The 19,319-nt window shown below is 37.4% G+C and overlaps 1 protein-coding gene across 2 annotated transcripts in view; it reads right to left on the bottom strand.

Annotated features, from left to right (window-relative positions):
- Positions 1–8,547: 8,547 nt before the first annotated feature.
- The window catches only part of fgd1 (FYVE, RhoGEF and PH domain containing 1), a 30,129-nt gene continuing 19,357 nt past the window's right edge, over positions 8,548–19,319 (bottom strand). For both annotated transcript variants that reach the window (XM_033969984.2, XM_033969985.2), the window contains exons 13-18: positions 19,190–19,220; positions 18,836–18,934; positions 17,077–17,205; positions 16,319–16,474; positions 14,945–15,091; positions 8,548–12,411 (exon numbers count right to left, since the gene is read on the bottom strand). In XM_033969984.2, coding sequence (XP_033825875.1) covers positions 12,139–12,411; positions 14,945–15,091; positions 16,319–16,474; positions 17,077–17,205; positions 18,836–18,934; positions 19,190–19,220 — 835 coding nt within the window. In that variant the 3' untranslated portion in view covers positions 8,548–12,138. The remainder of the gene's footprint in view (positions 12,412–14,944; positions 15,092–16,318; positions 16,475–17,076; positions 17,206–18,835; positions 18,935–19,189; positions 19,221–19,319) is intronic.

Consider the following 19,319-nt stretch of genomic DNA (forward strand, 5'->3'; position numbering starts at 1 on the left):
ATGGTGAAAAGTAAATTTGAAACCTAATCAGAGAACTGCTATTCTATTAAAAAGGTCCTTAAGTAAATGTACTTGAATAAATGTAACGTGAGTATTGTACCTATCTCTGACACATTATCAGTTGGATGGAGGAACCTACATTGCAATAAAAAACAGCAACTAAAATCACATTATTTTATTGTAGTACTATCTGAAGTTTGTACTGTACTGAAGTTTGTACTGTATGACTGTTATTTGTTGAATTTTACTGTGAGTATATGGCTTCACACATTGTGGCTTTTTGTTATGGTTCAGACTCGGGTTAAATCTGTGATAAATGAAATCTTTGAACTCTCACTGTTTTTCTGCATCAGAGGAAACAGTGGAGCTAAATCTGAAATTATAATCCATGACCTGTGTGACCCTGGATTAGAGCTGGTCTAATCCCAAACTCCCTCTTCATATAATTGCTGCTTTTATGCTTTTTACAAAATGACTAGAAAATGACAAGTTATTTTTAGTCTATTTATGTAGTTCAACTGAAGTCGGTTGGACTATTGAGTTGATCTATGCATGGAGTGTGTATACTCTCTGTTTTTCTGTGGCAGAGTGGTTATCTTGTCTCCTGCCTCTCAGTAAGGAGGTTGTTGGTTAGACTCCTGGTTTGATCTCTGAGTGAACAGTGCATGCTTTCTCTTTTTTTTCTGTGGCAGAGTGGTTATCTTGTCTCATGCCCCTCAGTAAAGAGGTTGTGGGTTAGACTCCTTATGAGATGTCTCTCTCACATCAAGCCCATATAGCTGCAGTCTAAAATGTTAATTAGTAGTGAAAAAATATATACTATTAAACTTGTATTAATTTATTCTTAATTAATTAAAACATGAAAAATAAAATAATAAACTCTATTGATACATTGTATCTAGTTTTATTTCATCATGCCATTATTGTAATTTTGTAATAAAGCCGTTTTTAGTCGGATACCCATCCTATCACAATCCTCTGCATTTATCCAGGCTTGGTACTGGCTGAAAGAGTGCACTCACTTGTGACCCCTTGTGGCTGGACTGGTTATTGTCTAATTATGTTGCACAGTTTAACAGTAACTAGCAGCAAAATTCAATAAGGCACCCAAGAATCAATGTGTTGAATATCACCACAATTTTCTTTGCACAATTTCTTTTCTCTCCTTTTTCCCTCTCTTCCTCCCACCTCTCTCTATCTCTCTCTGTATTTATTTGTGTTGTGCAGATAAATGTAGGTCAGTGGCAGCAGCAGAAGCAGAATCCGCCCGGCAACAATGCACCGAATCCCAACTGCTGACGCTGGCTTCTGATTGGTCGAGAGCGGCGGAGTTTTAGCCAATAACCTTTCAACCCCGGGGCGTTCTCTGTGAGTCTGCTGCAGCTTCACACCAGATCCTCCTCAGTGTCATTCAGAAGACTGGACTTGCGAAAATTAGTCATTTAAATAAGGAACAGATAAATAAAAGAGATTATAATATGTTTGGCATTTTATGGTGAGATAGGGGTGAGAAAGAGAACAGTTAGATTTTTCTGCACAAAACTTACTATTCATATTAAATGTAACGAAGTATTAAATTTAGATTTATTATTATTGTAAGTTTATAGCTATGATGATTTGCATTGCATAATTCAATCAAATGTTATGATTAGGACCAACAAATACTGACTGCAACATGATCCACCAACTGCGTGGACATTTACTACAACTACTATGCTTTTATGACATACTTAAATACTTCTTTACAGTGTATCAGTTGATGCATTTTTCCTTTGCTCATTTTTGGTCATGTTGTCAGATTTGAGCAATTTCTGCCACAGCTGCCCTGGATGAGATGTGACTGCCATTCTGTGCATATGGCTTCACTGACCTCCACTAATTCTAACTACAGTGTATTCTCCTTACAGTAAAGGTGTCTGAACTGGTTAAAACAGTTGGCAAGAGGAGAGAACTTAATCACTAGGGGCCATATAATCTGTGTTTCTAGAGAGGACCCATGTTTCTGAAGCACTACTTCCTTCACTCCTTCACATCACAGTGACCCACTGGCCTGTAAAGTTCTGGACAGAACTGGGTTGGAGTCACACATGAAATTCCACCACTACATTTCCCAGAACTCTCCTCTGTAAATTGGCCAATAAAACAGCAGCAGAGCCTGTTGCCATGCGGCAGGAAGCAGGTGATTCCCAAGATGTGTCATTATCAAAGTTTAAATAAGACAAAGTGATGTGAGGAGGACACTGGGAGTCCCCTAGCAACAGACGCAGCAGAGGATTGTGGGAAATGTAGTAGAGATGTAGTAGAAATTATGAAATTGTAAATAAATCAGGGAAGTAGGGAAAAAGTGGGTTTGTGGGACTCACTGCCACCTCCTCCTACTCAAAGACACCGTATGTAAAACACATGATTATAGAATAGGATTCACTTCTTACCAATCAGACCAATCAGTTATCACCATGCAGTATAATATCTGCTAATTGTAAAGATGAAACATGATCCAACATGGACATGTTATGACTCTATAATCTATCGTCAAACTCCAAAATCCAAAAACATTCAAAATCCAAAACTCCAAAATCCAAAAACATTCAAAATCCAAAACTAAAGTGCCTTGAAGAGATAATCTAGTGTAATTCATCGTACCTCAGTGGTCATAATGTTCTGGCTGATTGTGAGCGTGCGGCGTCTTCAGCCGCTACAGACACTTTAATCCAGTAGAAATGTGAGAAAATCTACAGTAATCTGATTACTCCTGGGATTAATCTTGATCCCAATGAGGTGATGTGAAGCATGAATGGACCATAGAGCTAAGGCTGGGAACTCCTCACACTAAAAGAGAGGAGCGGGTAAGATTTGGGGAATATCAAATGGAGCAATTGAAATGATGCCGTAAAAAATATATTTTTCCCACCATGACTGTGAGAACTGGAGAATCTAAATAGTATATGTGTAGGAAATGAGTCGTGCCAAACATAGTTAGTATAAGATTATGTGTATGTAAAACTAAACAAAACTACTTTTCAAAAATGTCTTGAAATGTAGTACGTTTGACAAAATTCTTTCATGGTTTAAGGAACATAGATAATGTCCAACAATATCCGAATCGGCAAAAGGTATTGCAGCTGCTAAATTCAAAACATAACTTAAATGTATGTTTTGAGTTTTGTTTTGTTTTTTCTTGTATGGTATGGCATAGTTTTATTAAAGACACAGCTATTGACCAGGACAAACGTCATTACACCTACAGTCCCTGCACAGGCTGAGGTGACTACAGACTGTGGACCAAACTGCAAAGTGATCACTGTTTTCAGTTTGTAGACTAACTAACTAAAAATTGCACTGGGGCCAATAGAGAAGACGAGGCGACAGTAGCTTAAGAGTGTTTACCCAGTGATCCAAAGGTTGGCAGTTTGAATCCCGCTCTTGACAAATGAATACTGTCATTGTGTCCTTGGGAAAAACACTTAACCTACCTCGCTCCCAGTGTCTGCATGCACTGGTGTATGAGTGTGTGTGTGTGTGTGTGTGTGTGTGTGACTGAGTGGTTCCTTGATGTAAAGCGCTTTGCCTTAAATATAAGTAGATAAATCATTAACAGAAGATTCTACCATTATTCTGACCTGTCCTCACTATATGTGCCATTAGGTGTCCTGCATTTGTGCTCATAAACTCATTCATATAACAGCGTACACACAAGGCAAGGATAGGGAAGTGTTTTGCCCAGTAGCACAACTGTAGTATGATCAAACCAACCGCCTTTCATGCAGACAACCAAATATTATACTATTAATAATAAGTGTTTATATTAAATTTACTAAAGCCAAGTGAGAACATACAGTGATAATATCAATACATTGTTGCAAACTGTTTTTCCTTACTCTATTTGTGGATCTAAACCTATCAACTCTGCATCCGTTGAATAATTAAAGAGTGTGGTCACATGATATCTAACTTGCGCTGTGATTGGTAGATTCCCTGAGAGTTCAGAAATACATAGAAACTGTTGTCTTTAAGGGAAAACATAAAATATTCACCAACACTGGGAACTGAGGAAAAACAAGATGTGGAAGAAAAAGACAAATCAAAGACAAATGTTGGAACAAATATTTACAGAAACACAAAATCATCAAAATCAAAATACTTTGCGGTATGAATTGAACAAGAGATTTTTGTGCTGTTTGGTGAGAACAGACACTAATTGAGTTACAAAGAGGCTAAAATACTTTGGATACTGTAACTGTGATACATAAATGAGAACTGACAGGGAGGTGTCTGGGGAGAGGTAAGGAAAAACCAAAGTGTCAAACCAAATATTATCTTAAGCAATATTCTTCAAAAATGTTGTCCTCTAAGCTAATCACACAACTTTTGCGTGTTTTTTAAATTGTTTTTGTGATAGTACAAATTTAATACCAATGTGCCAGCCACCTCACTGTGGACTTTGCTTGTTATGTCATGTTATGTCTATGTTTCTGTGAGTTTCAGTCGGTTTTCCTCAGTCGAACACACATCAATCCCCCAGCTATAGGCGCTCCAGACCATGCTCAGAAATGACCAGACAAGCTGAACACACAGAAGAGCGGGTCAAATCTAGAGGACCTTTATGTTATGTCATCAGAAAGATTATAGTAGGAAGCGAGGCAAAATGTAAAAGGATATAGACCATAATACAATGATTTAATCACATCAGATCTAAATGCTAACGGTTACAGTCTTTCAAACAAGAAATAAGCAACAATTTTGAATTTCCAGGGTAGAAACGAAGCACTTCTGTCAGCTGAAGTTGTTGTGAAATGTGAAATGTGCTAGATAACTAAACTTGAACTGAATTTAGTAATCTGTGGTAAGTACATCGAAAAATGAAACTATTGTGTAGGTGAACGTGCAACACAAGTATTTGTCCAGTATAAATCTGGCTCCTGCTTTCATCAAAATGTAAAGTGTCTTTTACTGCATAAACAAATAAACTCATGTAAAATGCAACTGTAAATATATTTAAACCAGACACAGATGTCACTCCCATATAGTGATTATTTAGCGCTGATCATTTGCCAAAATCAATGTAATTTTCCACACTTTTTAACATTCTGATGATATTCTTCAAAATTGCATTATATCGCTTCACGTTTGCATCCAGTTGCCTCCATTCCAAAAATCTGAACGTTTTTGTTTCCAAACTTTTAACGGGTATATAATAAGGATTTTAACTTTACTGCAGCCCCCATTATCTTCCACTCTGCCCTTATCTGGCTCTTTAAAACACGACCTTCCCTGTCAGACAGAGCTCCCTCATGACTCCAGCTCTGCAGTTCAAAGCTGTCTGCAACTTTAAACAGTAGCTATAGCTGTGGGAGGAAAAATTCACCTTAAAATTCTACTTGGGTTAATAAAACATGCACCAGTTGATTACACGCAGAACGCATAACATCCTCAGTATATCTGTTGTTTAAGGGATGGGTGATTAACCTGATAACTCAATCAATAAAATCGATATCTATCAAGGTTAATATGTGAACTGTTATGCAATGTGTGGTAAGGAATGAACAAGTGGTCATAACAGTTGAAATGTGGGAAATTATGGCACTTTGTAAATGATTGTATTGGCACATGGATATTAAAAGTGCACTATGTAACCTGTTTGTCTCCACTTAGATGTTAATGCATTGCCTGAAAAGTTCCACAGTGTGGCATTAAAATAATATTTTCAGATGTGAGGAGTGGTGAGCTGACCGACATAAGAATGCATGTTTTTCAATTTTCCTTTCTTTTTTTGGTTGTAATTGAATAAATGCAATATGCCATTTTGTGATACATTTTTAAGACAAGCAGGAAAGTTACATACAGCCATACAGCTCCTTTGAACAAATCAAATCGTTGTTATGATGTAGAATCAGGCAGTGGGCAGGAACAAAGTGAAAATGTTACACAATGATAAGAAGTGGGGTAAGGCATCAATAGGATCTAAAGCACACACACACACGCACACACACACACACACACACGCACACACGCACACACGGAGAAGATAAAGTTGTCATCTTTCACAAATGGCACATTGGATTCTACATGTGTTGCATAAAAGAATAGATGGGGAAGCCTGATAAAAAGTGCAGTGGGTTTGGGCAGTTGAATGTCTCTGATGCAACAGACTCAATCAATGAAACCAAACAAAAAAACACTAAGGAAAAAACGAGGTATGAATAAATAAAATGAAACAACTAAACAGAAAAAAGTAGGTTAGGTTATTGGTAAAATGTTGTGATTAATCATTGTCAGTTTTATGCAAATAAATACAAAGGTTGTCAATTGATTTTAAAGATGCGTCCACCAGAAAGAAAAGGCAGTTTTTTCCCAGTAGCACACTCACACACTGGCATGTTTGTTCAATAACACGCCCTAAAACGCGGACAACTCGCAAGTACCAAGCAAGTTCATCTCACAAAAAAACAAAATTTGCTCTAAAATTGCAACTTTTATAGCCTGGTTTATTTTTGTAGGAGCAATTACTGTGCAGTTTTGCCCAAATATCACATGAATACCTTGACAAAGACAACTGACAAAACCTTTAAGTCACATTTTATCAAACGACCTCAAATGTGCACCGGGGATTGCCGCGTGTTGCACCCCCCGTTAGAGCGAGAAAAGCTGCTCCTACCTCGGCCAGCGCTCCTCCCTCGGCTCGGTCTTCAGCACCGGGTCTCTTCTGGTCACATGATCCGCCCGAACCCAAACCGAGCCACGCGCCCCAGCCCCGCGTGCAGCCCTGATTGTCCTCGCGCGTGTTTGTTGTTGTGGTCGCGTGCAGCCGCTCATTCATCCGCCTCATCAGCACCACGAGAGCGCGCAATGTCCGGCCACGGGAGCGAGCATACATTCAACAGCTTTGTTTTCATTCTCCATTCATTTTAATATAGACTTGAATAACCCAAACCACAATTAAACCAGGAAGAGCACTTTAGGCGGGCCAATTTTACGCATAATGGCTTTAGTTAAGTAATATATCTATTCATATTTAGTTAATTAAAGGTGCACTATGTAACTTTTCTGTCCGGTAGTCCACAACCTGCTTGGCTGTGCCCATGTTCCAGAATAAGGCATTAAACCTCCATTTTGTATTTTTTCATTACATGTGTTGTTCTTGTTGCCTAGGCAAAGCTAAACTAGCAGGTGACAGACCCTCTACCAGAAAAGTTACATAGTGCATCTTTAATTTCAACAATGGTGAGAAGTTTTGTACATTTTTGAAGTAGAATTTGGTGAATATTTGTTAAATATTTGGGGGAGGACTCTAGTTCTTGTCATCACTGCATGAATGTGAGTGTTGCTGGGTGATAAAACAGGGTCTGGCTGTGAGCGCATCTGCTCTCCCAAACAGCACAAAGAGCACAAATGAAGCTCGTAAAGGAAGAAGCAGATACGTTGCTGAGGCGTTCAGAAGTTGCAGAGTGCACTGGTGAGTGAGATTACCCTGCACTAGTTGCTCCGTCACTGCTCTTCTGTCTCTTGAAAATAGAGACGAGGCCACTGTTGATTTTTACAATATGAGAGGCTCCATCTAGTGACGATTTTTTGTATTACAGTTTCCACTGTCGTTATTTCATGGTGTGGGTTGGTGGCATAAGTATAAAGGTCCTATATTATGCAAAATTCACTCTTGTTAGCTATAAGACTTTTTAAAATTTTGTAACCTCCACAAAACATACCTGGAGTTATCCATTGTTAGTTTCACACGTGTATAATCCTTTATTATTAGTCTGTCTACATGTCCAAAACTCAAAAATGCTCTGTTCCACCTTGTGATGTCATGAAGCGGTAGTATTCAACCTTTTACCTTTTCTTCAGTAGAGATTTCCAATTTTAATCCAAATCCAAATCGTTCTGGAGAAGGTGTGTGGAGTTTAATAACATGACATCATAAGGTGATAAGAGTGTTTTAAACATGTGTGAATGAAGCAAAACAAAACTCCAGGTATGTTTTTGATGAGGATACAACATTATAACATAAGCCTAGATCAGAAAACAGTGTAATATGAACCCTTAAAACTGCAGCAGGTTTTCTAAAGTTTTAAGTTGATGTACCTTGTTAAATATTTTTGACCGTTTTCATCAATGTCATATATTTGCTAAGAAAATAAAAGCTCAATTAAAAAGTAACCATGACTTATGATTAAAATGACATAAAACTACAACTAAGAAAACAATTTAATATTTTCATAGTTTTTTGTCGAACAGTAAACAATAAACATAAATGAATGAAAGGAACAAGTAAATGGATTCTGTACGCTAAATCAGTATGACTTTTGTTTCAAAAAGACACTAACATTATTGCAGACCAAAAAATTAATAACTAAATAATTTTGACTAAATTCTGGTGGAAAAAAAAAGAAAAGAAAATTTCCAAAAAATTCAAAAAACAAAATACAAAACCAGGACAAAACCATGTCTAAAAAGAAAACAAAACCAAGTGTAAACTAGAACTACAAACATTTATGGTATGCAAAATTATACTATAGTGCAATATTTGCATAAAATAAAAAAAACAAACCATTTGAATTGTTTTGATGCTTTATTGACTTGTACCTCATAAACATTTGTCACTCAATTTTTCATACAGAGGTGCATTGTGGGTAATAGACAGTAACAGGAGGAAGGCAGTGGCCGGCCACTAACCGAAACCTGCGGTAACAACCAATAATCCATCAATAATCATTCATAATACTCCTTAATAATAATAATAATAACAATGTCCTATGTACAGTCCATGAAGAGGAAGTGCTGAGGCTGTTCACTGGAGACAGAAAGAAACAGGAAGTGGTGCTGAGACGGTCGCCATGGTTACGGAAGCTTTTGATGTGAGGAGGTTACCATGGAGACAGGAGATGGTGGCGGTTGCTATAGTGATGGGGTTTCAAATCAAATGAATGAAAAAGAGTGAGGGTCAGGGACATGTGGCGAGAACTGTGCATGGGAACAACCTTGGGCCCAGCAACCGCAGAAGATTTTCAAAATAAGAGCTCTTCTCAAGTACAGATTACACTTATAATTATTTCCACAATTTGCGTATAAAATGCATTAAGAAATTCCAGACCACCACTAACTGAAAATTAAAAGCAAACTTTGACTGCCTCCAAGAACACACAAATAAAGGAAGAATTGAAGAAATGTCAATGTTTTTGGCACAAGACTTAGGTATAAGGCAAAAAAAATATGAATAGACGGTAATTTTATGTTGAGTTTTGATTGTAAAAATGTAACATCTTTTGGGTCGATTACAAAAGAAAGTTGTGACAAAATTGTGCTATTGTCTATCTTGTCGTGTAGCACCAAAATGTGTAGCTCTTTGTGTGTCTAAACTGTTCCCAAATATAAAGTTAATACCACAGAAAAATGTTGAATGTTTAAGTGAATAAATTAAGTAAAGGAAGGACAAGATGACTGACATAGCACCAAATGTAAGTGTTACCTTTCCAGAGAAATGTGTGTAAAGTGCCAATCTCAGTTCACTAATACTGGTCAATTAGCATATAGCACTTTGTTAAAGGAGTTTTGCAGGTATAATAACAATTTGTTGTTCATATCAAATAAGTTGTTTATACACATAATTTGAGGTATTCTTTTCATGTAAAACTTTAACTCAAGGGCATGACCAATCTTGCAATAGCTGGATAAAACTACAATTTAAGAGATAAAATAAGTTTTGGAATATACATTTTTTACAATCCTATATTTACCACGTATTTACTTCTGTAATCAGAAACAACTTATTTAGGATAATTTATACATTTAAAATTGAGATATTTATCACCACTCGTCACTGAAAAACAAAATAATCTTTTGAAATGTGTTTGGCACAAAAAAAGTACACATCTGAAGTTAATAGATCTTGTTAAAATCACATGGTACAAATAAGTTGTAACCAAACTTGAAAATACTGAATTATTCAACCAGCTGTACTTTTAGGAAAGGAAAACAGCTGGAGAAAATTGGATGGACTACTTAAAATTGCATCAGCGAATGAGCCTGTCTGAGTAAAAGCATGTGCTGATGTGATGGAACAGCAGATGGCGCTGGAAAGGTGAGTTACTGGCCATTTCCTTCCATCAAGACAAGACTGGCTTTAACATGAAGAAAACACGGCATAAACACGCTAAGAACACGCCAACACCAGAGTCACACATCAACGAGCAGTCACATACACAGGAGGGAAGCGATTGCACTTTTTACACTGCAAAAGGTGTACCCGAGTCTAATAGACTTTTTGCAGTGTTGTTGAGGTGAAGAGTTTGCACCATGGAACTACAATGTGAACTTATTTATACTTCCTTGGTTTGCACTCGTGCAGAACTTTTCTGCCGTTATGGAACTAAAAGAATCGCACACTACATCACATTCACCTCATTAGTCCTGTTTTATTAGTCTGTCATGGATCCATTATGGTAATCATGGTTCTTCTCAAAGCTTCACCATAAATCATGGTATTTATGGTGAACCTTTGTTCCACACTGTTTTAACATAATTGACATTTTCCATTAATGTAATCCGGTTCCTCCTCTGACCCAGTTGGAGCCAAAATGGCCACCTGTGCGTGGACTGAGCGTGTGCAGACCCGGGAAGCGTGGGAAGTGTAGGAACAGCCTTTTCTTTACACAGTCACATGACCGAGCAAGCGGCCACAGCGGAATAAATTATTATATTTACAAAAGTCTAAGTTTCTTCTTCTTGCATCAAGCAGAAAACACCAACAACGACCCAGAATCAAAAACATCTTCCACAATAAGAATAATACCAAGATTTCACTTGAAAAACACTTCCAAAAGGAGGACAGAGAAGATAGTGGAGGGACATGGTAAAAAAGTCTTTGATTTGTCCAAATGTTCATTCAAAGTCTATTTTGTATCCTCTTTCAGAAACTCTTCTGCCATTTTGGAGAAGAACACTCAGCTGAAACCTGGCATTTTTTGATTTAACAGTTTGTCAGTTAAATTGAGTAAATCCAAATTAGCCGAATAGGATTAGTTTAAGTTCTGAAAATAGTGGGTCTGTGTGAGGCCAGAGAAGCTGCTGACTGCAGTGTCTCCATCAGTCTGGCCCAGGGCAGAATATGTGACCGCGGGGAGAGTGAAAAACTGATGCAGCTGTATAGTGCTTTGTTTTGTCTTGTATAAATATGATGTAAACTTTTCATTTCTTCTTCATCAGTGACATTGTTTGTGTATAAGGAAGCACTTTCTGGACAGTTGATGAGCATGTGGTTTGTAAACTGTTGTGAAAGGTGCTTTGAGTAAGAAAGGGCAATTGAAGAAAAAGGTTTTCTTTCCATAAAATTGTATAACATTTCCCTTTGGTCAAAGTAATTTAGACACAGATCAATGTAACTGACAGACTATTGGGAACAGGTTTCAGATTGATTTAAAGTTCACAGCAGCAGCAGAATAACAAGGGAACTGGGAAATGTAGTTTTTCTCTGACATGTGATGTGACAGCAGGAAGAGGACCACAAACACATGTGAAACTGGTTTGGTTTTCTCAAGTGCACAAGTCTTTTTCTTCTTTTCAAAATCTTTTTCTTCTTCAAATGCTTTCAAATGATGAAAAATCTCACATATCTTCATTCCTTTTCGGAAACAGCAGCAGTTCTGGTTTGGGTTAAAATCTCATCCACGTGAATATTCTAATAATAAATCTATTTGGCTTTTTAAATTTGTGCTTTTATTTTGAAGCACCCTATACTGTAACTATTTTGTCATAATAAATAAACATTTTACTCTGTGTAAAACCTTACAGCCAATCAGACCGCTCCAAGCATCAGTTGCCGGGACGATTATGGCACAGTGAAGTTTGGAAACATTTTGACTATAATACAAAATCTGTCACTACTTTAGGGCAAAGATCGTGTCTGTAATGACTGACACAAAGGCTCATGGGAAACAGAGTATTTAGAGTCCCTTTTTTCATCAGACTCGTGATTGGATGTTTTTGTAAATGGTTGAAAATGGGAGGATATTTTAAGCCCTGCGCACTTTAGTAACATTGGGCTGTTATATTGTGTAAATCATGCAAGTGAACCCCCAATGGTTATACACACAGCCAAGATTGCCTTTTCTGTTAAGTTTTCATCGTAACTTCTTGTCCAATCAGTCACGTATTGTCTCCATCTGGAGGGGCTGGCTCCTCCCCCTCTTCCTCCAGGCTCTCTGCAATTGGCTGGTGCACTTGTAGCTCCTCCCCCCGGCCGGCGCGCGATAGGACATCCATCCAGCGGCGCTGTAGCTCCTCCCCATCGGCACTGAAGTACAGGGTGAGATGGCTTTGGGAGATCTTGAAGGCGAAACGTCGGTCCAAACGGTCACACGCCTCAGGGAGAGACACCTCGAAGCCGATCAGAGGCAAGCTGCGCTGGGCTTTTACGTCCTGGAAGAGGAATGACATGACAGACATCAAATATGGTCATAATTCTGTCTTTTTCGATTCACTCTACTTGTTAACAACTGTGCTAAGTACACTGCTATCTTAATCCTTGTTATCTGGCCTACATCATCTGAGGCTATAATGCTCCCTACAACAGAAGCTTGAATGGACAATACCATAATGTGTGGAGCCCATGTCTACCGGTTCTGCACAGTTGGTAATAAACTTCTGCATAAGAATGCAGTTTTTTACAACTCTTCAATACGTCAATAAATTGATGAAATTATAGATTATGGAAAAAAAAAAGTCAAAAGTCTCACAATACATAAACAATGTATTTTGAGATTGTTGGATTTGAATGTTTAAGAGAAATGTCCAATGTCCAAAGAGAAATATACTAAAGGTACAAATATCAAACTTCTCATTCATAAATCCAACAAAGTACACACTTACTAATTAAAATCATTGGAGACAAGACAGCAAGCATTTAATTGGGGAGAGGGTGGGACAGGGTGAGGGTGAGACATTCAGCAAATTATAAGAATCTTGACTCCGCGTTAAACATAAAGAAATTAAGAAAGATTTCTGTTATTATTTACCTCAAAATATCTCGCTTCATAGCACCTGGCTGTAACAAGGACTAGTGCTTGCCCATTGGCACAACATCACAGGACTACCTGCAGCCTGTTCCACCTGGTCACTTCTCTCGTATATGAATATTCACCACGTACAGTCAGCATAGTAAAATGGGTGTTTACTTTGTGGAATTAAGTTAAGATATGTTTTAATTGTCATTGTATTTGACCCATACTTTAATGTGTTATGGGTTAAACCTGTCAGGAACAGTGGACAAAATGAGTACTTGGCAAGATGTTTCTCCAGATCTGAGCCAGGATCCCAGTCGGCAAATGATCCTACTGAGCATGTTTTAAGATGATGTGCGAATGGAGGAAACTCAAAGACCATATGCCAACCTGCAACCTATGTTATGGTTTTGTGGAAGGAACAAAGCCCAATTATTGTTTTTAGATTGTTAGACACTGACAGAAAAAACTGTTCTTTGTTACTAAAATTGTCGTACATTTTATATTTTGAGTTACTGTGTCCAACATGGATTAAAAGTTTCTAAAAAAAAATACTGAAAGTTCCAAAACGGATAGAACAAAGTATGCATATTTTAGCAGCCCTCTCTCCTACAAACCCACTGTCCCTTGGTTCACCTCTCAGTCTGTTGCCTGGAGACTGCAGCACAATCACTGACACAGAGCAGTGTTCACTCATTTAAATACAGCCAATGGACAGTCTATTCTTACAGTACTGTAGGGGCTATAAACATAAACACTTCAAACGCCACACAACCCACTTATCTTGTGACTGAATTCAGTGACATGATTGTTAATACGTTATTTATCACAAGAGTTAAAATGGCTTGAATTAAGAATATGACTTTTTGAATTAATCGAGTCTTGAGTAGTTTTTATTAGTTTAGACAATTTAGAATCTAGATGCAGTATTTGGAATTGATCTACTGTTGCCTATTTCAGGTTTCACTTTTGGTTTGTTTTTTTTTTTAAGGGAAAATTTTAAAGAAAAAAAACACTGTGGCACTGCACTTTTAAAAAATCTGAAAAAGTCAATAAGTAAAACTAAATCTTATGGAAAAAATGGCAAACACTTCAAACACTGAAACAAGCCCAAAAATCCTATCAAGGCCAATTTAAATAGATCTAAGCTTGTTGAGTCATTTCAAAACAAGCTTAATATTCAGATTTGGATTAACTTTTTAATTTATATACTTAAAGAAAACATACTGTGCTTGTGTCTGCTTTATAGTGATAATCTATGACACCTGTGGATCATTATGTTATAATTATCACATTTTAAATCACAATCATCTAAAACAGCTTCATAAACGTTATCACAAGAAAGAGCTGTGAAATTGTCAGCAGCTCCAATGAATACCTGCACAGTGGATTTTTTTTCCCCATTTCTATCAAAATGGCTACGTAATACTGCCAAATCACTGATTAAGAAAACTAATTTGGCAAAGCAGTGGAAATATACCAGTGTCGGTCAAAACAGGCGTTGATCGGCAAAATGGAATCTTGAAAATAAGATATTAAATATTTCACAAACATGCACAAATCACTCCAAATACAACTTTGGGTGAGTAAATGACGAGGGGAAACAACTATAACATGGTTAAAACCTCTGAAAAGTACATTTTGCATAATAGGTCTAATTTAAACTATTAGTTTGTCTATCTTACAACCTTGTACAGCAATTACCTTAATCACTAGATACTTGAGTTGAATTTTTTTGCCATTTGATATTTTGATGTTTTCCATGTAGTTTTAGTATATCATTTTTATTTATTTTTTTCCTTTATTTGAGAATATGTACATAACTTTGGCAGCTGTAGCTGTTGTAAACATGTTCTATAAATAAATTCTGACCTTGATCTAATCAGGGTGAAAAAAAAAGAAAACAATTATGTCTAAGAATATTGAGTGTTAAGTGTACAGTAGCATGTTACCTGTGGCGCTCCGTAGACATAAAGCACCAGTGGCTCGTTCTCAGGGATGACAAACCAGGCCTTCTGCCAGCCGCGCCCAGAGCCCTTCTCCATCAGGTGGAGGAAGCTGCACATCACACTGTTCTCTGCAGCCAAAGATGCCTGTTTCTGTATAACACAAACACACACACATTCAGATATTTGTGGAACTTTGCTGTGGTTTGGTACTGGTTTGACCTAGTTTAGTCCAGAAGTAAACATGGGGTACATTCACTCTTGTTGTTTTTTGTGTTAAATTTAGCCCATTTAAGTCCTGATGTGGACTAGTTAAGGTAAGGGGTTAGTCCGTGTTTAGTTCTAGTGTCTTGGATTAGCTTTGGGTTTAGTACCATTTTCATCCCAATTTTAATGTGGTGAATGTGCAAGTGCGAATGCACCCATTGTTTGGTCCTGTTCTAGCCCAGCTTTAATTTGAATTTTCATGCGGTTTGTCTGCCAGAGTAAACACAGTCTTAAATGCATCCCACAAAACTTTCCCACACTCCAAAAAAAGTCTCCTATCAAAAATAGTCACATCATACAGAACAAAATATATTTGTTTTTTAACCTCAGATTTACTGAGTTTAGTGCTTTGTTCATTGATTATGCTCAAATCTACACTGTTTATCAGTCTTTTGTGTTATTTATTTATTTTTTTACCCTCTGAAACTATTAATTAAACAAGTAGCAAGTCTTTAAAACATGTTGATTCATTGAGGACAAGTCTAAATATGGCAGTCCACTGGTCAATGATGGCCCGTGCCCAATGGAGCATGTTGCTAGTTAAGCCTTTAGCGACTAGTTACATCCATTCCTGTCCTGCCCGTTGACCATGCGCAGCTATCTCCCATGAAACTTTGCGCAACAAGAGTGAGTGGAGAAGCTACCGAGGGGGCATGGGAATAATAAATACATTTTACATTATAATGTTTATGCTTCCAGAGAGCTTCTGAACCATGCCCTAAACCTGCAGCTTATTCATGACAGTTCAGCTCATTTGCATCGCTCACATGCTCGTTCATGTCGTACCACGTGACCGCTCTAACCAATCAGCACTTGAGTTTAGCTAAAGTGGACATAGAGCCAATTAAAAAATGTTTTTTAAGACAACAGACGAATTTTGAGCTGAGAAGTTGTAAGTGCCCTGTCAGTTTAATACGAGCAGTTTGTGATTACACTGCGCTCTATAAGAAAAATCCTTTCTGGGCAGAAGGGATTTTTTTTGTTGTTGTATCAATGAGTGGCCACTAATTCAACTCGAAACAGCTCTAAGATAACAATAATACCCTATCCAGTTATTGTAATAGATCCATGATTGAGGGTAGAGCGCCTCTTATTTGAATCTATAGTGCTTACCTCCAATATAGAGCGCCTCCTGCTGGTGCTAGTGCTCACTGCAGCAGATGGACAAACCCCCACCAGAGTGCAGTAGCAGTCCACACATACTCGGTTGGTTCTGTTGTTGTCATAGGAGAGACGAGCTCTGAACTCAGAGCATTTCCCACACACCACCTAATACACAAAACAAAACACATCTACCAGGCCTATATATGAACTGTACAGTTTGGGTAATTAAATAAAATAAATAAAATAAATAAAATAAATAAAATAAATAAAATAAATAAAATAAATAAATATAAATATAAATATATATATATATATATATATATATATATATATATATATATATATATATATATATATATATATATATATATATATATATTTATATATATTTATATTTATATTTATTTATTTTATTTATTTTATATATATATATATATATATATATATATATATATATATATATATATATATATATATATAATTAGAATATTTAAGACAAGTATTGTGATTATGGCTAGGTGATATGGACACCATGGATATCCTTTTTGCCTCTAGAGATCCAGAGGTTTAAACTTCAGGGAGCTTTTTCCATATCCGATTTCATATATTTTTGGGGTTTGCAGAAGAGATTCTATACCCCTAAATTATTCCAGCTTTTTTGAAGAATGTTTGATCATTTAAATAGCATTTATTTGTGTATAGCAGTTATTTCCAGTGTAGTATGTATAGCAAATAGTAGTTGCGACAGTAGTAGTGGTAGTACTCACATGTCCACATGCTTTACAGTGGTGGCGTCTCTTGGTGATAGAGTTGAATGGTTCCTGACACTTCATGCACAGAGTCACCTCCTTCTCCCGAATGGGAGTGGGGGCTCGCTTACCCAGCTCCACACAGCTCTGGAAAAATCATCACACTCATCTTATACAATTTGAATTACTTCCAACTTCTGTTGGAATTAATTCCAAGTAGCTGCCATTTTGAGAAATTTTCACCAGTCAAGGAGGTAGTTAAAGGTCTATACACTAAGTTGCCTCTTGTGAGCTTTAAGCCATTTTATAATACTGTTATCTCATCAAAACATACCCAGAGTTGTTTTGTTTCATTCACAGATGTATGAGTAACCCTTTGTTATTAGTAATCTTCAAAGCTCAAAATGCTCTGTTATACCTTGTGATGTCATGAAGTATTTTTCAAATTAACAGCTGCCTTTTACCTTTAATTCAGTAGAGATTGGCAATTCCAGGGCTGGAATCATCCAAATGATTCCAGTAAAGGTATAGACAGTTTAAAAAACACGGTGGAGTACTTCCTGTATTACCACATGACATCACAGGCTGACAAGAACTCGGCCTGTGAATGAAACAAAATACAACTCCAGGTAATAAGTGATGCTGTCATTACTCTTAAGTCTGTGTTCAATGGAATCTATCATTCACTATAATAGCATTTAAGTTCATTTATCCTGCATACGCATACAGATGAGCAGAAGTCACAGCTGGTAACCACTTTTTAAACACAACCGATAACTAGCTAACACTATACTTTCCATTGTCAAGATTTTTACATGACAAGATAATACTGGATTGGGTTGAAACCCCAAGAGAAATAACCGGAAAAGAAACACCACTAGGGTATGTGAAGAACACAATACGCTGTTGTAGACCAAGGTCATGAAAAAATGTACGAAGGACTAAATATAAACATGGAATCTGTGCTTGTTCCTCAACCAAACAGGATCACACCCTGAGACAGTCAAAGTTGGACACTTATATAATTCAATCCCTAACAACCCCAGAGTCTTTGGACCCTTACACTCCAAATAAAGTTGATTACAGTGTTGAGAATGGTCCAAATGAGGACATGGAGAGAGTTTGGGAAACACAGAAAAAGAGACACCGCACAAAAAGGCCGGACAATGTAAAACCTGCCCAGGTCCCTCCTGCGCCCAGGGGACCCACATCCAATCCCAGGCCTAGGGATGCAAGAGTCCCCTTCCACAAAAGTCAGGATGGGCCTAGTTGCATTCATGACAACCAGACCAACTGGAAGAGGTATACGGAAGGAAAATGGCACCCACAGCCAAATATGATACAAGACGCTAGATTCAACAACCCCAGCGTCAAGACTCAGGTATCAGAAAAACTGGCAAGCTCCAAGACACTGGGTTCCACATGATAGAAGAGGTGGATATAGACTTGGCATGCCCCCTGTGGACACAAGGGGTACTGTCTCACCCACCACCACACTTACAGGAATGAAAAAACAACAACATAAACCCCGACCATGTAAGTATGAGCAGGCAGTTAACCAGAGACCACCTGTGGATATAAAAAGAGAAAATGACTGTACAACAAGTTGTCCTACCATAACCACCAATGAAGATTTCACAGCTCTGGGCCAACAAGAAGGAGAGAGTGGAAAATTTAAACTTTATGCATTTTCCTTGCAAATATTTCTCATGAAGAAACACTGTAATCTGTATGGTAATCTGGTGCATTCTCCAATAATAGTGTGTTTGTCTTTTACCGGTGAATGTGGAGGGGTAGAATCCTCATCTCTCAGTGGGCAGGTGAGTCGGTAGTTCTCCATGGTCTGCTCATGTCTCTGGATTGTCGCTTGGATCGCCTGAAACATAATCATTTAAGTATAATACATAAGCCAACTCTATACATTAAGACTGCAACTGATCTTGGCAGTGGCAATAAATATGTCCATTGTCAATTCATCATATTTTTTATCATAGAATAAACATTTCTTTGTTTGACTAACAAATAAGCCACCATTTTTATACATAAATATGTTAAACAATAAGAACTACAGGAGTAGAGATGTGTTTTATTTAGCTGCAATTATATATTATATATAGGGATGTGATGTTACCTGTATCCAGTCCCTTTTCTCCTCCTCTGTCCTGAAATCACACAAGGTTCAGTCTGAGCATGTTTATTACAACAGCACAGAGCTTATTTACCTATGATACAGAACTGTCTCGCTCATGGTCCTGACTGTG

Source organism: Periophthalmus magnuspinnatus, chromosome 7, assembly GCF_009829125.3.
Source record: "Periophthalmus magnuspinnatus isolate fPerMag1 chromosome 7, fPerMag1.2.pri, whole genome shotgun sequence".
Classification (NCBI taxonomy): domain Eukaryota; kingdom Metazoa; phylum Chordata; class Actinopteri; order Gobiiformes; family Gobiidae; genus Periophthalmus; species Periophthalmus magnuspinnatus.